The sequence below is a fragment of the Heliangelus exortis genome, chromosome 5 (assembly GCF_036169615.1).
Source record: "Heliangelus exortis chromosome 5, bHelExo1.hap1, whole genome shotgun sequence".
Taxonomy (NCBI): Eukaryota; Metazoa; Chordata; class Aves; order Apodiformes; family Trochilidae; genus Heliangelus; species Heliangelus exortis.
The window spans coordinates 14,044,228-14,067,305 of NC_092426.1; the positions used below are offsets into that span (position 1 = coordinate 14,044,228).

At 34.9% G+C, this 23,078-nt stretch overlaps 1 protein-coding gene across 1 annotated transcript; it reads right to left on the reverse strand.

Moving 5' to 3' along the window:
- Positions 1–1,156: 1,156 nt before the first annotated feature.
- Positions 1,157–23,068, reverse strand: AK7 (adenylate kinase 7). The gene is made up of 18 exons (XM_071745665.1): positions 22,844–23,068; positions 22,059–22,238; positions 21,118–21,226; positions 20,014–20,108; positions 19,130–19,240; positions 15,132–15,215; positions 14,521–14,609; positions 13,905–13,995; positions 11,721–11,798; positions 10,930–11,079; positions 9,397–9,525; positions 8,970–9,108; positions 8,569–8,697; positions 7,454–7,519; positions 6,484–6,681; positions 4,571–4,791; positions 2,461–2,619; positions 1,157–1,287 (listed from the first exon to the last, which is right to left on the reverse strand). The coding sequence occupies exons 1-18, from the start codon at positions 22,919–22,921 to the stop codon at positions 1,249–1,251; spliced, it is 2,145 nt and encodes a 714-aa protein (XP_071601766.1). The 5' UTR covers positions 22,922–23,068; the 3' UTR covers positions 1,157–1,248.
- Positions 23,069–23,078: the final 10 nt, after the last annotated feature.

Here is a 23,078-nt window from a genome sequence, read left to right on the forward strand (position 1 = left end):
AGAAAATTTTAAAGAAAAAAAGTACACGCAACATACTAGCTCAAAACTTTATTCTCTGAAAGGTAAATATATTTCAGCAACTCCACACCCTAAATAACTTCTGGTTTATCTCAGTTTTTTAGTGTCCTATTTTCATCTCAAAAATACAGGACTATAGAACAGAAAATGTCTCCAGAATTACCGATGATTTAATCTTCGCCTGTCTCATATAAGAAATGGTAACTTGGACTGGCAGCATATAGGAAATTTAGATCCTAAGGAACTCTCTTCAGAGTAGGTGATCATGGTTCCGAAGCCTGTTCCTGGCTGACTGATGAAACAGGACTTTAAAAATACTCATATATCTGAGTAAGTACACTGGGTATTAATACATCTACAATTCTAATATTAAAAGTAATAGAAAAAAGTAACTGAAAAATGTGTCACCATTCTTTCAATCCTTCCACTTCCCCTCCAGTTCTCTCAGACTGTCAGTGCTTCCTGTATTGACAAAATTCTGTATTTGTTTTACACAAAACATGCTACCAGTTTCAGATCAGTCAGCATTAATATTCATTGTTTCTGTGAAAGGTATGAGAAGTAAATAAAAAAGGGAATGAGCCATGTCCTACAAAGTCTAGATTAATCAGGAATTTATAAAAAACTTATCATACATTGAATGATGAAGATAATTAAAGGAGAAAGATCCATGTGATTGATTCCAAAGAAAGACCTAGGGTTTATGACATACCTATGCTGGCAAACTGTTTACCTGTCAGTCTTCAGTACACCACAAGACTGTGTTTTGTGACTTTTTACTTTCGTGTAGCTGGGAGGGGAAATAAGAGAGCTTACTGGTTTTGTTTCCTTTTTTTTTTTTTTTTTAAGAAAGGTTTTTCTCAGGCTAACTGCCTACATCCACTATGTATCCAGACAATTTGTTTCTTTTTATTGCTTAAAAAAATGTGTAACTGAAAAAAATCCAGATAGAACATTCTGAAGAGAGAACAAATTCACAGTTTCAAATGGTCATGAAACACAGGCACATATATGTATTAATACATGCAGTAAATTGTACATTTTTAGAAGGGATACTAAAACCCCAACACAACATAGTATAGTATAGTATAGTAAGAGAAATAAAAATGGAGATTGCACAATAAGTCTAAACAAAATATTAGAAGCTAAGTATATTTATTTAAAATGCATTAGGAATGTTACCCTTTTCTACTTCACAATTTCAACAGCTGTTAGGATTCAATATTTATCTCATTCAATATCAGGACAGACCTTCAAGAGATACTCTGCCTACAAACAGAAGATTTTCAAAGTTAGTCAGTCACAAGTCTCCAATTTTAAAATTTACACAAAACAGAGAAAAATACAGTGTATAACATTGCTTCAAACAGAATTACGGAAAGTATTAATGGTTCTAAAGTGTAATTTCTGGAAGATACGTCGGAGAAACCTCTTTCCCACAAATACCATCCAAAACACCATCACCTCATTTTCCCCCTTGGAAGCAGTTACTTCATGTCTGTCATAGGGTAAGAGAAAGAAGTGAACTATTTATGACAGTATTTGTCATTCCATGAAAAGTCCTATGGAATACCCTAAGGCCTGATTTCTGGACCCAGAAGAGTAGATAATACTGAACTTTCAAAGTTTTGAAAGTTATGTAGTTAGTAGGGAAGATCTCATGCTCCTACAGGTATAAATTGTTACCCACCAGTAAGCAAAAGGGTTGGAACAATTCAGCATTCATTAGTGCTTGAAGTGGCACACAACACTGATGCTTTCATTTTAAGCTTTTGCTTAGTTAATAAAATGTTTCTTTCATTTAAAGAGTGAAAGCTTGTTAATAACTTTCTTAGGATGTGCAGGAAGAACAGCAGTACAGCAATAACTTTTGAGTCTGACTTCCTGTTTGAATTCAAGGCTGACCCTGCTTTCAGCCAAAAGTTGAACTAGGTAACTTCCTGAGGTCTTTTGCAACTAGAATTCTTCTATGAATGCCTTATAGAATTAACTCATTAATGCATCTGTATTAGTGTAAAGGGAATTACCAAAGAGCTTCCATTCATCAATACAGTGACATGTTCTGTTGTGCCTAGAGGGGTTTAAGTAGGGTAGAGAGTGATGCCCAACCTTCTGCAGGCCTTCATGGCACAGCAAACTGGCAGGGTGGGTGCAGAGTGCACACACGGAAGAGCAAGAGATTCAGGTACTGATTAGCAAAGCTGGATTATGCCCTAACTTGATACTCAGTATTAAGGCATAAAGAGTAGTTGCTTGGGTTTTAGATTTCACCAGAAATACTGCTCACCAGAACTGTAGATAGTGTCCCTTACTTAATTGTTAGTGTGACATTGGGGAAAAATAATTCAAGACCTTATGTTAACAGAGGTTCTTTGGCTCTACATGAATATTTTCATTAAGCTTTTTCAAACATATTTAAGAAACAAACTGTAATCAACTTACCAGAAAATTGACTGGATTATCTGGCCTGATCCTACAGCATTCATTTATCCCTTGGATAAGTGTTGGCATGACATTCGCCATTAAATAGTTTCGTAGTGGAAGGGACTGGGCTTCCAATAACTCTTGTTCTTGTCTTTTCACTTCCTCACGAGTTTTGCTCTGCAAATAATGAACAAAGTCATAAAGAAAAGGGTTTATAACAGCTATTCAACAGCACTTCACTAAATAATAGTGGCAGCCTGACAGGAAAAAATATTAACTGCTTATTAAATTTAGGCCACTCAGCAGACTGAGGGCAAAGGATTGAACGTGGGGAAAAAAAAAAAAAAAAAAAAAAAGCTTAGTAAAAGTATTTTATTCTTATCTCTTTAACACCTAAAAGGAGGCTTACTCTGAAATCTTCCAGTGGTCCTCTTTCCATAAGATATTTGGCAAAATGGTTGGAATACACTGTATCACTTCACAAAATAGTACTGCAAATACAAATGGTTTTTTGAGAATCCTTTGAGTGATGGGAGGAGAAGGAGAATATTTTTACTCAGAAGAGAGACATGACTACTAAATATCTGCAAATTGGTTTTGGCCTGCTTGGTTGATTTGGATTGCTTCCTTTGATTTGGTTTTATTTCCTTTATGTCAGTTTTCAGGAGGGGTGAGGGTTAAGTAAACTAAACCCACAGTGAATTACATCTGTTTACACTAGCTATATATATTATTGAATTCAGGTTAAATCAAATGCAATTATTACACTCAACAATCAGGAGGGCTGAGGAAATAAAGCTACTATGAGTTTTTCTTCCATTTAATACTATGCCTAGCTGCAGTAGTTTTAGACAGAATATTACTCATAAACATTTGTACTGTTTCCACTTCTCATTTTATTCATCAACAGTCTGAGTCATATTAGATACAATAAGCAGATGATACTCTTAAGACTGCTTTTCTTTGCTCAAAGCATAATGCAAAACTGATGTTCAGATAAAACCATATACCAATATCTGGGAAAGATATCTACCTTATTCATTCAATCCAGTAGTGCTACTGAATGAATCCTGCAAGTGAGCTTTGGTCACTGCTTTGAGACAACAGATAATCTACAGTCTCAAGGACAAATCAATAGTTGATTAGGTTTCCTGGACATCTGCCTACTTAGAAGGATAATATTATACATGAATTTTATTTAAACACTTAGTTTAGCTTGAATAATGCAGAGTTTGCTCTCTTGAAAGTTAGATGACTTTGGATTGTTATATAGCTAAAAATGTATCAAATACCCATACTATTTATTTAGACATTTTGTAGAGAATACAAAACGCTATTTAATGTTGAATGAAGCTGTAAGTAAGCATAGAGATAACAAAGACAAGTTATTTAAAAGCCAACATCAGGGCAATGCAAATGCTTCTTTAAAAGTGAGTAATATTAGGATATAATTTCCCCTTAGATGCATGTGGGTAGTCAAACTTTAAAAAAGGATTTTTCTGAAGAATGATCCCTTAGTTTTTAAACAGTTCTAGAAGAAGACTGCCTTCTGGTAAAACCACCTGACTTTGGGTGTAGTTGTACAGTAAGGTAGTTCTTACTAAACTGAGGACTCAGCTGTCAAAGGTGCTTTTCTTGAAGGCTCAGAAACATTTTTGCAATATAGACTGGAATATTGATCAGTGTTGAGTTAAAAACCTTGTTTGAATGTCATAATAATTAAGATTTGATCGATTCCTTAGAAGTGAGCAAACTGCAGAAGTCTGGAAGACTGGTTATGGAAAAACATGATTGATTATAGAAGATATTTATGAATGGTAAAATAAAAGCACTACAGCGTAACAACAAGAAGAGTATCATAAAATTATATTAAAGACATGCTGATGCCAACATGCAAAAAATAATGCCATGTCTGTAACAAATATATATATATGTATATATATATGTTGTTGTTTTTTAGGTTGGTCTTCAAAATGCACTGTGAAGATCCTCTAACCAAGATTTAGAGTATGATGTAAGGAACAAGAGAATTTATGCCACACTTTCCAAGTGTGTTTACATAATGAAATGCTGGAAGATACCTAAAACATAAATAATAATGGATTCCCAAAAATAGGTATTAACCTACCCATTCCTCCCAATTTGCCATCCTTTCAGCCCTTTCTTCAGCTTCTTTACGCTCTCGTTCAGCTTTTTCTTCAGCTTCTTTGACAAGGCGCTCCTCAGCTGCCTTACGTTCCAAATTCTCCTTTTCTTCATCTGTCAAACCGTAAGTTCGAGGCTCCCCAAGTTCTTTGGAGATTTCTTTTATAATTAATCTGTTCTCAGGATCTTCAAATTTGGCTACATCTTTTAAACAATACAGGAGAGAACTTTTCAAGACTTTTGTCAATTATCAATGGACATCAGTAATAACTGCAAGACCTAATGTGTTCACATTGTTTGAATTTTCACATACAATATTTTGTTTTTTCAGTTGCTTATAAGCATCAGTTTTCTGCTAGACAAAATGAAGTTTTCTACATCTGCTTTTCTTTACTAGTTTCAGCTAAAATAGTTTGGTTTTAAGATGATGTAAGGGAAAATATAGTAAAGTAACTTTTGCAACTATTCTGTTTATCAGTTGCAGTTTGTCTGGCAGAAAGGGTATAGAAACATACACGGAAAAGAGGAAAAGGGGGCATTTCTGGTACCCAGAGAATACAGAGATAAAGTGCTTGTTCAGTGCTAAGGGCCTGGAGATGTAAATGCACAGAAATGGCTAAGGAGAGCAAACAGAGGAAAAGGAAAAACCAGAACAACTACGGTACAGAATTTACATGAGAATCCAGTAATCCCTTCTCCCTCAGCTTTTTGAAGTTATTTTGAAACCCATTGCCAAAGCATGCTTCCCATTTATTTCCTATCATTAAGTCAGGCATAACATAGCTAACACTAACTCTATTATTACAAGAATTTTTGGGATCTGGACCTTAATAAATGGAGGAGAAAGATAACATAATTCTACCTGATAAAATTTCTTTTACAGCTTTCAAAAATTAAGGAATTACATTCCTGAAACATTGCAGATGAAAAGAATAATACATGCTCTATGTCAAGCAGTCCATAGCTTCTACAATTTTTTTCTGCAAATTTTCTTAAGTGGCCAAACCACATTACAAGGCAAATATTACAGCAATCATAACTAACTATATTTATCCTAAAAATAAATACTTTTTATATAAAAAATGAGGCTATTACTGATAGAATTGAGAGAGAAGATCACCAGAAAATGAATTAATAAATTAAAATTGTCAAAGGAAATTTTTGTTGTAACTGTAACATGCTCTTTAGTAGATGATCTAACATGCCTGTGCTACCATCCTTGATTTGGAGATGAGAAAAACAAGACCCAAGGTATCTGACTTGCAGATTTCATGCAGTAAGTAACTGTATCAAAGTAGGGTTTTCTAGAAATTTGAAGCCTATGCCTTTGTACTAATCATAGTTCAGATTCAGAAAAAAAAAACCAATCAAAAGCAATTCATAAAGCCATATGTTATGGTTTTCTAAAATTGAGGTAGAAAAAATATTTTATTAATTTGAATCAATATTTAACAAATCAAGCACGATTTTTAAACTATTTTTTAACTATTCCCCACTAAATTCCTTCAGAATATGACAGAGAAAGTAGCTGGCTCTCTCCTTAATCTGATGGTACTTAATTCTATGGATACTTGCGTATCCAGAACTGTGTAAGATAAGAATATGCCCAATCGATTGCAACAAGCTTTAATATTTACCATTTCTTACGTTTACAAAAATGAACAATTAAACCCCTTATTTATTAAAACAGTCTAAATCTAAGAGGACAACTTAGAATCCTTATTAGTATAGACATATTTTTGCAGGTATATAATTAAATCCTTCTTGTGTATGTATTCTGCAGTGTTAATATATTTGCTTTACATGTACAGCTACTATATGATCTTCACAAGTGTTAAATTTGTAACTACAAAATTTTTAAATTCATGTTCTTCCCCTAATTTTATTATTTCATACCAATAAGCAGAGGATGTATTTCAAGTTCATCAAAATAGTTGAGAACAGTCTTATCGTCCGTGTTTATCTCTCTGAACTGACTGAGAGATGGCAGGAACCGGTCCTGGGTATAATGTGTTCCAGCAACAATTTTCTCTGGCAGGTTTATTATTCTGTTTACAAGGAATTCATCAGATGCAGTCAAAGAAATAACAAATTCTGTAAAGAAAAAAACGTCACCAGTGCTCACATATTATTGTTTTCCCTCTTTTTTAGCTATTTTGGGTAAATTATAAATTTTAAACCATGGTTGAACATAAAACATTGTAAATTGTACAATCTTTACAGAGAATTTAATGATCAAATACTTATATTCAACTTCTCCAGTTAGAGCAATCCAACAATACTAAGAGTTAGGTATGAAGAAACTATACAGTCCAACTTCACCAAATTCTTTTGTAGCACTATCAACAAGGCTATTTTTGCAACAAGCAGTACAAAATTTTATCATTTAATTACAGCAATGAAATGTAGTTCAGATTTTTTAAGAAAGCTATCATACAGCCAGTGCATATAAGAAGGAGGTGGAAGACAAAAAATTCTTATGAATGGTGCAGCCAAAATACCAAGTACCACTTGAAAATTTAACAACATACTTGCTTGTCAAGTCATCAAAAGTCATCACCGTGTATTGTGATTTTTAATCTCACAAATAAAGGTGAGTTTAATTTAGTTTAATTCTGCTGAATTAAACTAAATTTAAAAATAAAGAAATCAAATAGCAGTAGAAATAAAAACACCTACCTGCTGAAAAAAACCCTTCATTTTGATTAATTGTTCACTTTCAAATAAGAGGTCAGCATCATTACAAGCCTCGGGTATTTTTTTTATGTATAATTAAATATGAACAGATGGAGTGATATTTTAGACTCTGCTGGTGGCAGCAGCATTTGAAAAATCCTCCATTTAAAAAGAAATCTATCAAACTTACCAGGTATCGTTAGTTTATCATATTTGGGAATTTTGCCTCTGGCTTCCTCTTCATCTTCACTTTCCACTAAAATAAAAGAGATTACTGCCATTTGCATTTGAAACAACATAATTATTATATTTGCTAAAAATGTGCCCAGTACAAATACAGGCCTTTCTGTCATATTCATATGACACTAAATGTATATCTATTATAGATGGTAATCAAACCTGGACACCAGTTTTGATAATTCAGTAATTCATGCTGCCAGCCACCACAGAATCCTACCTTGGGACACTTAATAGTTGCTTGCTTATACAGCAGAAGTATGCATATGCATAAAGAATTTTAAAATGTGTTAAATTTTAAAACTGCTGCCCTGACCCTGGCTGTTCCCCCTGCCAAGTACAATATTCGGCCAAAACCAGACAGGGCTCAGAACAGTGAGTCAAAATGATTTACAGTAGTATGGTTAGAAGTGTTTGTGCCATTAAGTACCTGTTATTCTGAATAGTCAATAAAATGACCTGAAGAGGAGCAGCTGAGCATGACAATTTATAGCCCAGCATATTAAGCTGAACAAGACTGAGTTCTTTTTTCCTTAAAATCACATGATGTAATTTACATACGGAGATGATTCTTGGTCTTAATGTATGGACAATGCTTGCTCACAATTTGAAATCTATGTCACAGAGCTCCTCTTAAGTCATATCTACTGTATCTGACCTAATACACTCATGCTAAACTGGATCACAAAACATTTATTGCTGCTCTGGCTGGATCTCCTCATTAGGTAGCCCTTAAATATTATGAAGAAACTCAGCTGTGTGTCTTCCTTGGGTGGAGTATATCAACACAGAAAAAAAAAAAGTGTTCTCCATATTTGTGCATTTGCTTATTACCTTGCCAGCAAGGATAGTCTGAAAATTATCTTGTGCTTAAGTTAAATAAGGTGTGTTAAAATCCCTCCTACATTTTAAGTACCATGTGAAAAGAACTTTTTTGTGTCCTGCACTTCAGTCATTACAGTGCTGATGCACTTCAGCTTATACGACACTGAGAACAATAATGATAATGGCAGCATAAGCAGCAGTAAAACCAAGAGCATCAATAAAATCAAAAGTAGCAGTACTTACAATTAAAAAGATCTTGTGCCTGCTCATAGGTTTCTGGGAACCCATCTAAAACATATCCCTGATTCCTACAAGGCATTGATTTGAGCTTATCCTTCAGAAATTTAAGAACATACTGATCATCTAGCTGACCTAAGACACAAAGAAGATTAATAGGTACCTAGTTTATGGAAAAGAGAGATCTGAAATTATTTTATAATATATGTCTTTTAATATACAAGATATATAATGTAAAACACTGTATTTGTTTTTTAAATAAGATAAATACAAATGGACAGGGCATGAATATTGCTTTTAGTAGGACGTAAAAGTTGTAAAGCACCATTTTGCTTCCTGATTTTCAATTTGCATAGGTTGCAAATTTTATTTACCTAAATCACACCTCAGCCCTTTGTATTTCCTACCTGCATTCTGTTCCATGTTTTCTTTTATTACAGCTAATAACTCCTGTACATCTTCTGTATTTTCATCCTCCTCTTCTTCAATATCTTCCTCTTCTCCCACATCGTCAGATTCCTGTTCCTTAGAAGCCACAACTTTCTCCTGAACAAAAGATTAAAAATAGGCTCAAAAAATTCATAACCAAATTTATTTTATACATACATATAATAAAAAGAAAAAAACACAACAATTTAACCTGTGCTCCTGGACAGTGAGATACTGAGCAACCTTCAGTCTTTAAAAAGAGCTCAGTACAACTCCCAGAAGTTACCAGTATGAAAAGAAATATTTTCATTCTAAAATAATGGAATTAAAACTAGTTTTTAAATTAAGTAAAAGATTTTAAAATTACAGATATTAAAGTAACATTTCTAGAAAACAATAACGCACCAGATTTTCTATTGTTTCAGAAATCAGGTCTCTTATCTTAATGTGATGTAGCTTGTAATGTTTGCAGAGCTCTTCAGCAACACTAGTTTTGCCAGCACCAGGAGGACCATGAATGTAAACTTTCAGAGGCTGAAAAAAAAAAAGATAATAATATTAAAACAATACATATATTTTTTATGTAAAACGAACACTTTTTACTATAAATAATAGGAAGTAATAAATATTATAATTAGCATTGAAAATATATTTTAGTTTTATTCACAACTAGTACATATTTTCTCAGGGAATATCTCCTGTATCATTCACAGGCTTTGAGTAACACAGTTAATTTAAAAGTACAACTTCACCGTTGGAGAAAAAGCACACTTCTATTCAGTGGACTCACAGGCCAATTTATAGTGGCACTATTAGTGTTTGAATAAACAAAAGAGACAAAACACAACACCACAGATAGAATATGGTGAATTTTGGAATGAGGTGGTAGATACACATGCAACAGCATTATTTCCCAACTGAGGTGGAGTTGCTGTCATTTAAGTGGTTATTTTGATCTAATTTTCAGATTCATCACAATCTTAAGATGTTACTGATTTCTTATTTCAGCCTACCTAGCCTGGGGATGAGTACATGTAACTAAGATTCCAGGATACACTCATAAAATATATTATGCAACAAACTCAGCATCATTAACGTCCTGTCCTAATTCAGCCTCCTCTCTCCTTACCACTCAGTATGTCTATCTTTTGTAGAATTTTTTTAGTTACATGACTCTGTAACATGATGCAGTGGTTTAAACCAAACATGTATATGGTAATTCTTTCAAAAGTATGCAGGGACTTTTAATGAACAATCTTTAAAATGACAGTATTTTGTTTAGTTCTACACCTCCTGAACCCTCTTGAAGTCTGAAGAAAATTTAAACATGCTGAACAGGTCTGTCATGCCCATCAGTACTTGAATGTACACAAGCATTTTTCTGCACCTTTCAATAACTACTTCCTTACACATTTGAATACAGAAGTTCTAAATATTAAGCTAATATAGAAAGCAAAATTGCTCCAGTACATTACACAACAAAGTAGGGTAGAATGAAAGCTACATTGCAATTGAACATCCTGGATCACTAAATACAGCGAAGGAAGCAAAATACTCACCTAACTACTAAGTATTATAAAAAGCTTAAATAAAAGATACAGTTATTGAGCTCTTAGAGCAAAGTATCTCAATAATGCCATATATTGCATAAAGAGACTGGTTTCAGAACAGCAGCTTCTCCATCAGGAAGCTTATTTGCATTTACAGGCATCCAGTGTTAGGCATAAAAGAAAGAAAATGTAATGATTATTGTTTTAATAATAATCCATACTTTTTAACTTCTTAAATTTAATTTTCAGGTTTTTGTCCACTTATTTTGCATCTGTATCAGTCTTCCATGTGTTTTTACTTGAAGCAATTAAAACTTGTGTTTATAAAACCATTTTTATTGAGAAAAAAGAACGGAGCACTTTAAAATAGGAAACACCAAACCATTACCAGTAATCCTCGACTTTGCTTGTATTCCTTGATGATCTGTTCAATGTTCTCCACCAGTCCTGCCTGAGAAACCCACTTAATGTTGAACAACTCTTTCAGATACGCAGATTCCATTCGCAGGTTTACAAGCAACATATCCAAATGCATTTGCTGAGAGAGCAAAGTTATGTTTATTTTTCAGACTTAAGCTATGCATTCTAACACTGTTAGAGGGTGTGGAGGGGTGAAAATATACAGAATTAAAACACAGAGAAAGAAGGTTTGCACACACAGCAAAACAAATTTTTAAGCTTTTAAAACATACAAACATTTTCAATGAGTATTCTTATGAACTATTAGAACATGAACAATTAAATAATTATTCTGCTCACTATAAGGTTTCATATTGCAGTGAATAATCTCTTTCATAAATTTATCAGGCACAATCTTAAAACTACCAGGGTTGTAATTTATTTCTCCCATGAACACTTTACTCCAGATAAACAGATGAATATAACATTATGTATGCTGCATTCACCAACCTTAATAGCACCTCATTATTAACTTTTTAAATCATTTGTGTAGGTTTCATTAGAATGTTGCAGTATGCTCAGTGCATAGTCTGTCTCTTCTATGATTGTTAAACTGCAGGTTTTTTATTTTCTAATTTAAGCTCACTGTAAATCTTTTCAAGCATATTTCAGGGTTACATTTTTCTACTGAAATTAAAAAAAGCAATTACATATTTCACTGTATCATACGTTTAAGTTTATATCCTCTACTTAAAGTAATAAAAGGGGAAAAGTACTAACTGTTAAGTCTTTGCTCAGGAATGCATCCTCTATTGGAATCTTCTCAATTTTTCCTGGTCCAACATTTTTACTGATACACTGTCATGCAAAAAAAAAAAAACATTTATGAAATCCTTTGCGTTATGAAAGATCTTATTTCTCTCTACAGCTACCTGAAAGGAGGTTGTAGTGAGGTGGGGGTAGGGGTGGAGTGGCCCCTTCTCCCCAGTGACTGCCAATAGGACAAGTGGGAATGGGTTCAAGTTGTGCCAGGGGAGGTTCCGATTGGATATTAGGAAAAATTTCTTGACTGAAAGAGTGGCAAAGCATTGGAACAGGCTGCCCAGGGAGGTGGTGGAGTCGCTGTCCCTGAGGGTGTTCAAAAGATGGGTAGATGTGCTGCCTTGGGAAATGGGTTAGTGGCTATGGTCATCTAAGGCTGACAGTTGGACTTGATGATCCTGAAGGTCTTTTCCAGCCTTGATGATTCTATGATTCTAAATCAGGTTTTTATAAAAATTTGAACAGGATATCTATGGATAAAATCCATGCTTTAAATTTCATGTTTCACTAAAATCAGTATTCTGATTTGAAATAGACAGATCAAAGAACTGTATACTGCCTTTAATGTTAGTATCAAACACCGTTGTTTGGCTATATAATTCCTCTTTAGTACTTACAATAAAAAAAAAACAAAAAACCAACACAAAACTAGCCAATTTCTAACCACAGAAAAGTGTTCCAAAGTTCTTTGATCTATTTACAGCTTCCTACTGCTTAATATCTAATTGGAGACCTATTTATTTTCCAGAATTATCACTTCAGGCTCTTGAAGTGTTTAATTCTGTTAACAATTGGGAAAGGTTTTCAGATTGAGGCCACCAATAACTCTCCATATAACACTTTCATTTCATCATCAGACAGAAATTGTTAGTTACTCCTACAGCCTCCTTCTACAGTTACTCCTTTAGATTTAAAACCCCACCAGATTCTATAAAATCATTAAAATTGACGTTTTACATATTTTACATAAAATTTTACATTAAAATTTACAGCTTCAGATCAAATGTATATATAATCCAGCATCCTGTCTTCAATGATTTCAATTAGTGGGTGCTGAAATGAAAGTAAGAATGGGAACAGCATGTATGATTCTCACAGACATACTTCTAATCTTCAACTGTTTTCAGTTCAGAGACTTCCTAATCTAGAAATAGCTGCTGTATATTTAAGTAACTCTCAAGGTTTTTCTTTTTCATGCACTTTTCCAGTCTTCCCATCTTTATTTTCCATCTAGACATAACTAGAACTTTTTGAAGCCTGCCGTTTTGTTTTTCTCAAACTACAGTTTAACCATGCTGGTTTGCATTTTCTCTCCCAGACTTTTCTTAATAAGGAGCATGCAATGGCCTTCTCTGGCTAAGAATGTATATTTCAATAGTGTCTTATCCTACCAAACCTTATCCTCTAAGGTTTTGATATTTTTAATGTCTTTTGTGTTAATTTTTATGTAACGCTTTTTCCTATGGCTGAGTACAACTGCAAAAGTTATTCTGACCTATTCTTCTTCTATAAGAATGTTGACTGATTGCATCATGGTCACTTATACAGATAAGCTTTTCATCTATCAACTCTTCAGTGAGAGGCTGTATATTTATCAGAACCAAAACAAAGTTGCATCTTCTAATGTTCCATAACACACTATTGCATGAAACATTCTTTGACACACACACAAAAAACCATCCTGGGCTGTTATGTTTGGTCCTTACATAACATTTTCTCAAGCTGCATGATTAAGTCTCCTGATTATATTTTATTAGCTTACTGTCACTACCAGTGCATAGCTCAGTAGTGTTATCCAGACTATTTCTAGGTTTAATTTCAAAATACTTGGAAAGAGAAGATGTCTTCCTACGAAATGCAGAAAGAAACATCTTGAAGACTAAATTTAGAGTATCTAATTACAGTGCTGTAAATCCCATAGCAATTCACCAGAATTTAGGTAAAATGTCTACTTAATTTTATGATAGTACTGAAGAAGTTGCTTCTGCAAAATCAAGTCAAATAATGTATTTGGTTCAAAGCACAGAAGTCCTGGAGGATTTAAAAATCATTTTCTATGATGTCATTTACTACACAAGATAATTCAGGAAGACCTAGGTACTTACCTTAGAGTTGCCTGAAAAAACAAAATCAAACTCTTACCTTTATTAATTCTTGAAGAGAGTGCATAGATCCATCTATTGCCAGTATATAATATGACTTTGGCCTGTGTTCTGCTACATTTTGTAACACTCTGAAACACAGCAAGTACAGCCAGGGCTGGTAGTTAGAGGAGCAGACTGGGCCTTCATTGTTAGATGCAGTTCAGAAGTCATACAAAGAGTTTGTGAAATCTTGCAGAACTTTTCAGAGCATGACATTCTCATATGCATTTTCCTTAGCAAAGAAGAACAGCTAGATATTTTATTTGGAAAGAAATTCAAAGGATAAAAATCAACATCTGTAGAAGCCACTAACAGCCTGCTGTAGAGTCCCTAATCCATTTCCAGTTCTCTGAAAATTAACTGGTATCACACTCTAGGTCAAGTATTGCTGGTAATTTCTTAAGGCCATGGCACCACTGTGACAGTCAGATAAGGTTCCCAGAAAGCCCATATGGTACTAAATAAACAGAAGTCTTTGTTCAACTCAGCAAGAAGGACCTAGGGTTCTGAAACAAACCCACCCCAACTTAAAAGCCTCAGTACCCTCTGAGAGATTTGGATTTGTTATCTAGCTAGATATCAGCTGCTGACCAGGGAAATTTATTTTCACTTACGCTGCTAAATCAAGGACATGAATAGTTGGAATAAAATTGTTTCCATCTCCAAAAACAGGTATTTTAGGAGTATCACTAAGCCAACATAACTGCAAATACAAATAGAGAATGAAGTGAGGAGAAAAATATTACTCTTCAGTAGAGCTAAAAAAAGGAGCATTTGCGTATAAGGCAAATCTATATATTCTGTGTTTAAATTTCCATTTCTGGAATGATCAATGGAACTACAGTAAGCAATTCTTGAGAAATAAAAAACAGCCAAAAAAACACAAGAATTTTTTTTCTTAAAGAATATTCTTTGATCTTGATAAATGTTACTTTGTTCTATTGTATCCCAAATAAAATAAATGCTTCAGAAAAATGTAATGTTGAGAAGAAAGACATTTTTCCTGATGCTGTTGTTACAACAGATGTTCTCACTTAAAGTACATATGGAGATACTGTTCAAAAACTATGGACAAAACTAAAAAACATCCAGAGCAAAAAAAAAAAAAAAAAGGAAAATACTTCCACTGAAGCTTACAATATCAAAGCTACTAAAAATGCATGCACTTCCAGTGTGGTCTGCCCCTACATATTAAATTAACCTTCAAAAATAGTTGGATGTCTACCTTGAAAAAGTAGTGCAGGACTCCTTCACCAGATCCATATTGATGTCCCGAGGCAACAACATAAGTTGAAAATTTACGTTGGTTCTGTGAATTGAAATAAAGAAGGAAGTTTTTATAAAAATATGGTAATGCAAATGGGATACTGACTTACCCTGAAACTTGAGTACTTTTGTACTGAATATACAAAGTTCTTAAGTTATATAAGTTAAATTTTGTAGGTAGATCTATTGCTGCATATTGTGTAGTTTCATTAGTTATATTGCTAATATCTCCTTCCAAAAAATTCAATCAGAATTAACTTGTCTACACTTTAGAACTGAAATTCTAAAAAAAAGTTGAGTTAAATAAATTGTAAGATAGTTATATAAAGCGATTATTTTAACAAGATAACTCATGTTTCTACTTTCAATTTCTAAGAAAAATAACTCTTAAATTTATTGAAACTGTTTTTAAAATGCATTATATTTCCATTTGACTGCCTACAGGTGTAGGAAATGCCAGATTAATGATTTTACAATTGCTTTACTTTCATTCTAATATGCAATTTATAAAATTATAAAATTTTTGAACTATTTAGGTGTTTTCTAACCAACTATAACAATCAAGTATCATACTCATGCACAGTATCATAAATTTGCTTGTCCTAGCTGCCTGTTTATGCATAAGGCTACTGTTTGGACCAGTACTGAGGATGTTTATACAGAACAAAACCAAAACCAAAACCAAATCAAACCAAACCAAACTCTAAAAATCACCTTTAAGTGTTTTAATTTAGGACCAGTCACTTTGAAAATTTTAAGTTGAAAAAACATCATGTTGTAAATATCATAGGCATTATATATCTACATAACACTATGTAAAAGAACCTGCATTTACCAGCAGAGAGGATAGATGACCGGATTTGGGATATACTTTTTTGTGGAAAAAAAAAATGCATCTTTTAGTATCATCTTCATAATTTTTCCAAAACATAAAACTAAGAACATTGTTAGCCAACCCTTGGTTGTATAAACAAAGCATGATGTAAGATGACAAGTGATAACATTACTGTATTGCATCTGTGTATGTGTTATTTATCTATCTACTTTCAAATTAGAACTTTGTAATAAATACCGTCTTAACTCAGTTGAATGCAACAGCTTGTTAGTAATCAAAGGAAACATTAAAATTAGAAGGCATTAGAGATGCCATGAGAGCTCCCACACTTAATTTGCTTATGTACAGAAACTGTTCTCTAAGAGCAGCAGCTCCATGGATTGCACCAGGCAGGCAGCAAACATGCCCCAAGAGAAGACACGCTGTAATGTCTCCCAACAGGAAAAACCTGCCTCTTGTTAAAAGCATAGGAAGTGCTATTTCTCTTCTCCCTTAAGAAGAATGTAACACGTAGGATTTTCTTCCATTTACCTTGTAGTAGCTTCTGCAGTAGCCACTTGTGGACACTAATCACAGTTCGGCACCGAGTACTATACTTAACTCTGAACCTTTGAACCAAATTCAAGTCCTCTAAAAAAAGCTGTTTAGCGTCAAAATTCGCAAAATGAGAGAGTAGCACTTGACATGACCTGGATATACCTAATTTTTAAAATAAGACAACTTTTAGGCAAGCTCCTGTTTCACACAGGATGTTTAGTCACAAGGTGAAGACCTCCAAGTTCCTGTGTAATATTCAGTAAAGTCACTAGATGTCACACTAGCTACGATAAAAAGTCCTCGGCTGGGATTGTTTTTGGTTTATTCCAATAAAGTGCTTGAAGTGGTAAACAGGTCTAAGTTAATGACTCGGGAACTGTGATGCCCCTAATCACAGAATCACAGAATCATCCGGGCTGGAAAGGACCTCTGAGATCAACAAATCCAACCCTTAATCCCCTACCACTGTGGTTACCAGACCATGGCACTGAGTGCCACGTTCAGGCTCTTTCTGAAAACCTCCAGGAACAGAGAATCCACCACCTCCCTGGTGGACAGACATTCCAATGTCTGATCGACCTCTCTGTAAGGAATTCTTTCCTAATATCTAACCTAAACCTCCCCTGACAGAGCTTAAGTCCATGTCCTCTTGTCTTAAGCTCTTGTCACTAAGAACAGAGCTGAGAGGTGAGGAGCAATTCTGTGTGTGGTAGGGAGACATTTCTCCAAGGATTCTGAATTTGGCAGGACCGCAGAGCCAGTGATTTCGCTCTACAAAAAGCTGCACAGCCCAAATGCCCTGCCCCTAAGGTGAAGGTGGAAAAAATGCTATTGGTAAAAAGCAAAAATGTCTAGATCACAACTCTTGCTGAATTTTAAATAAAATATATATGGGATATACTGTAGCTCAGGGGGGTGAAGTCTTGCTTTAAGCAGCAACAGCCATTAAATTGCACTCTGTAACAGATACCAAGGCTAAGAAACCATTCTTAGGTACCGTATCTTCTCTACATGACTGACACAGTTGCTTAGTATCTCATGCTAAGCTTTTTGCAGGCAAGTGGTAACACTGATTTCTTTCACAGATGGCACATTGCACAGATGCCCCTGAATATTTTTTACTACTATAAAGTAGTAAAAAACATAAACCAGAAGGTACATAAATGTAAACAATTTTCTGTCCCAAAGTGCTGACAGAAAATAAGCAGGGGCAGCAATACCCAGTGATGCTGCCCCTAGAGCTGGGGTCCTTTTGAAAGGCCTACAAGAAGTATGGATGCAAAGTACTTTATTGTGTACTGCTACATCTTGTTCCACTGCCTTCTTAACACACACTCAGTCTGCAAAACATTTAGAAGCTAATTATACTAACAGCTTTGTTATGTAGTGACTCAGTGCTTTGGCCTAGTCAGAAAAAGTGAGGCAACAGTTCATCTGGGTGTTACTGATGGCAGAAGTTACTGTGAGGTTTCATAGACAGTGTTTACAATCTTCGTGTTTCTGACATCACAAGCATGAAAGTTATTGTATACTCTTAGAAGTCCATTGTTAGCACAGTAAAAGTAAGAGCATATTACCACATTTTTCAAAGTGTAACCATATTTTACTGGCATTCAGTATTATTAAACCAGTATTAGAAGATAATTTAATTTCTAGTGCTATTTTCCTAGCAGACCATGAGAATACGCAGTATAATCAAACCAGAGCAAAGGGGTTTTCCCCCCTCTATAATTAAAGATACAATTATCTTTATTATGGCAGATTACTAACGCACAAAATGAATGACCAAATGACACAGTCATCATACAGTGCATTTCATTGTCTTCCAGTTCTCTTTCCTAACCTCTACTGTACTTCATCTCTAATGACAAAGTCAACTTTCTTGACTTGGGAAGCCAAATCTGAGCCACTGTTGGTACTCATTTAGCAATAGCATTCAAACACAGAGAAAGACACAGTCTGCTCTCTAGTAAGATTAATAATCTAATCAGGTTGAAACAAAGGAAGCAGAAGGAGTGGTTTTAAAACACATGAAGTGATAACATCTCTTTATTCTGGGTCAGCTCTGTGGCCATGATTTTAAAGTGAATTATAGGATGAAATAAAAGCAAACTATCTGCTCCAAGAGCATGAGCTACCCAGGAACATACTAGGTGTGGCCACAACACCTATGTATTTAAATGAGACATAATATTAACATAGCTTGCTAATATCTACAGGTGCTGCATTTCTTTAAAACGTACACTAATAACCCTTTCCTCTACATTCTTTCATCCTCGAGTCTTTCTCCACAGAAGCCACAGCTTTAATTCTCTCTCACACAACCGAAGAAACAGGGTAGTTTCAAATGACATAAGCATGATAGAATCACTACCTAAGGAAAAAAAGGCAGAATTTGGGATTTGTATTATGTTTCTAAAGACATTGTTGTCTTCTCTATACTTGATATTGATGTAACCTGTATTTATGAAGAGAATAACATACTCATAAAATGTATTCAAATTGCTGGCAATTTCCATTATTAAGGTAATACTCCAAGTAAGAATACCAAACAATCTATTTTTACGAAAACAGTATTTACATACAGTTTTCCCAAGTTTGAGAACAAGTTTTTCAGCATTTATGTGATTCACAAAATTAGGATGAGGTTTTCTTCTGCGATAGTCTTCATCAGTAAAAGGAACCTCAGGATCTTCCTGCAAAGGAAAAAATGTGACTGTTATACATGCCTTAGAACAATTTTTAAAGTCCTAGATGGTTAAAACAAGTTATTAAAATATTTTAAAAATATTATTTGTTTTAGATTGAAATTCCCAAACCTTCTGATTCTGATATTTTGGGTCCAACATTATTAAAATTCCAATGGTTCAGTTTCAGTTTTCACATAAAAAGATTTTAACTACTTTTTGTATTTTAAAAAATGTGATTATTATATATAACATTACACAAGTTGAAAAACTCTGCATTAATGTGCACAGTTTCTGCTAGAATAAATTTGAGAACTGCAAAGTGTTCAATATGGTTCTTGACAATACTTAACATTGGAGTCTATGATCTTTTCCAACCTAAGTGATATTGTGGTTCTATGATTTGTCTGTTTATACACTGGTTTGAATATGTACTGCATTAAATATATAGTAAATATGCGATTTTTTAATGACTGTAGGACAGTGCAAATTCTGGTTAGTATAAGTCTTTACCTTTTGTCCAAGCAGTCCCTAATATCAGCCTGTATGATTTTAACCCAGTGCCTAAAATTCTCTTTCCAGCAGAATAAATTTAACAATTTTGGCAGTAAGTAGTGGTTCAGAATGAAATGATCATGAGAAAAATCACACTTGCTGACAATAATTTTATTACCTGTTGTTGAATTATATACTGAAGTTCTTTGTTTAATTGAATGTAGCACATATTTTCCATTAAATGGAAATATGCAATTAAAAAGGAATGATGTTTTCATACTACTTACAGGTTCAGGGAGGTTGCTTTTTGCCCAACTCATTATTGTGGAAATGAGGATGAATAACTTTGGTGCTCTAAAATGCTCTATTTCCACATGTAGTGCTGTTAAATGAAAGCAAAGGACGTAATTTATTGTAAAATGTATTGCTCAAATTATATTTTTGTTCAAATAAAAGTTCTGTATAGACATTTATATCATGATGTTCCATGTGATACGTATTTTTAAGGAAATACTCTTTATTTTGTTAGGAATAAAATAAATAAATCACAAAAGAAAGCAAATAGACAAATGATGGTAACAGAATCAAATGACTGGGAATCAACACAGCCTCCATAGACCTACATATCATGGGGTGGGGGAGGCAGAAAACAATCTTTACTAGGAAATTATTCATCTTTATTGACTGCTGAGGTACTAGAAGAAAATAAAAATGTGGGTTTTTTCACGACTGAAATGGAAAATTCTGCAGAATTCAAGTAAAGCTTTCTTATTTTAATTTAAAGAAAAAAACACCAAACCTGTGGGTTATGTTTTGGAAGGGCCTCTGAAACATAGGATGTTATCCAAGTATTCACACTATTAACAGGAAAGCATAATTTAGGCTAACTACCATGTAAAGAGCAATATTGCATTGACACCATAAAAAAATTCCAGATGCCCATCAGAGTTTGGATATAACAATTGGGAGAAAGCTTCAGAAAGACTGTTAGCAGTACTTTTTATTGGACTTTAAGTCAAAACGCTTTCAAATAATTATATATTTAAATAATGTTTTAATATTTTATAGCAGGAGTAGATTTTCTACCCACCTCACAATACAAATAAATTAGATGATGGCTGTTAGTTATTTAGGGAAATAACTACCTACACAAATATGTCATTTAAAGTGTTGGACCATTCCATGACAGCTTCTCTAGCTTGTGAATGCTACAGATGCATTCCATGGTCCTTTGCTAATTAATTAAGCAATTCATGCACCATTTCTCTATCAACAAGCCCAGTTTTGTTACAGTAAAGTATATATCCCAGATAATTTTCATTATACATTCATGTTAAATTTTGATGACTGTATAGCAACCATTTTTCTGTTCAGTTGATAGTTATACTAACCAGAAGCAGCCCATGTTGCTTCCTCAATTTGACTTGCATCCTCAGTGATATTATATAAAATAACATCACACTCAAGCAAGTGACTTAAGAGCTCATTTTGAGAAGAGACCTGGGATAAAGAAAGTTAGAATCTGACATTAGGGAAAAAAAACCAAACAAACCACAAAAATACTTTTATTTTCAAGTTTAACTTACTGATAGAAAATGGTTTTCTAACACCAGGGTGTTAGAATAATTCGCAAGACTAGTGTCAAACTTTATGTCAGATACAAGTAAGGTGATGAAATGTAAATTAAATGCTGAAACTTCCAATTTAGAGTACACATTAATATAGTTCAAAAAGTTGTAAAACTTAAAGTAGTATTCTGGGATTCATCTTTTCAGTGCAAAACCATTGACTTTTGCAAGTATTTTAAACAAGGATCAGCTGGCACCATGGAGAAGACATTAAAAAGCTAAATTCTAAAAACTAAACTAAACTCTGGACATATCTTTATACAAAAATGTAGGTACTCATAACAATTAGCTACTAGTGAAACTTTTGATTTCAATGAACAGTTGAGAAGAGGGATGCCAACTTTGATTCCAGAACCACTACCTTTAAAATGGTGATAAAAGACACAGAGGAAACAAGAGAGATACTTGAGATGCATGTTTTGAGGGAAAAAGGAAGCAGACTTGTGGATTGTCAGGATAGATTGTGTCCTGTTTATATCTATTTTTTTAAAGAATATCTATTTTGAGTCTGAGTTCCTTCCTTCTACTATTTGCTGTATCAGACATAGCAGGGAGGAGACAATAGTATCCAGGAAGCAGAAGGAATAAAATAAATGTATACACCTTCCAGCAGCAACAAAAGGTATTTTATTAATGCAGCTCATTCTACATGACTCACAATATTTCTAAAGTTGTCTAATGACAACCTGAAAGAAGACACTTACTGCATATGTTTCTGCTGCAAAAGGTGGTTTAATGTTCTCTGGATTAGAGAGCGTCCCCACTATTTGGTAGTGGGTACCCTCCTTTGGCCCACTAGCAGGAGCTGAATTATTTTCATCTTCCTCCACCTCCTCTTCTTCTGTGCTTTCAAGTGATGCCCCAATAACGCATCTGGATAAATACTGCAATATACAAGACACACAATTGTATGCAATATATATATATATTGACTCCTACATAGCTTCTGATGGGCTTAGGACAACACCACCACTGCTGACTAGCCTTGATGATGTTGGTGATGCAGCTCAGCAAACAGCTTTCCATTGACCCTGAGAACCTTAGGGACTCCTCGACATCATCTATATTGTTTTGTACTGATTTCTGTCCTACACCTCAAAGTCAAAGGTGCTGGTGAGTCCTTAGATGCCTCTTCTCTCTAACCCGGCTCGCCTCTGGCAGGCTTCACATCAGAGGTGCTCTCTGTCCAGTGATACCTGATGTTGCCTGAGGTCTCCTAGACAGCTTTACCCATACTTACCACTCCTAGCTCTCATTTCCTTTCTCCTTCCTATCTTATCTATCTCCTTCTTTCCCCCAGCTCCCCTCCTCAGCAGCTATTTTTGGTGATACCGCATGGTTTTCCGCTCTGCTACCCGCCGCGCAGCCGGCTGAGGGCCAGGCGGGCCCTCCCCGCTAAGGGCTGGGGCGGGTGGGGCAGCGGCGAGGCCCCCAGCAGCGATTGCTGAGGAGGAAGCCGGAGCATCAGCGGGCTGCCCCCGGCAGTCACCTCGCCGATGTTGCGGCCGCAGTAGGAGTCGAGGTGGTTGAGGAAGACCCGCCGGCTCTCCACCGCCTCCGCCGCCATCCCCACGGCCGGCCCAGGGGACGCTGCCCGTTGCTGCGCGACGGCGCGGGGCGGGGCGGGAGGCGCGGCCTCTCCCGTCAGGCGGCTCCGCCGTTGGGGAGCGTCCTCAGCATGGGCGGCGTTTGGTGTGATCTCTGCCCTTTTTTTACACCTGATT

What these genes read in the sequence shown, in the direction of transcription:
- AK7 (XM_071745665.1), bottom strand. Translation starts at nt 22,921, where the DNA reads ATGGCGGCGGAGGCGGTGGAGAGCCGGCGGGTCTTCCTCAACCACCTC. An exon ending in AAAGCAACCTCCCTGAACCT is followed by an intron (nt 19,241 to 20,013) that starts GTAAGTAGTATG and finishes TTTCCTTTGCAG; the next exon opens with GAAGATCCTGAGGTTCCTTT. An exon ending in ATAATCCAGTCAATTTTCTG is followed by an intron (nt 1,288 to 2,460) that starts GTAAGTTGATTA and finishes TTCTGTTTGTAG; the next exon opens with GCAGAGTATCTCTTGAAGGT.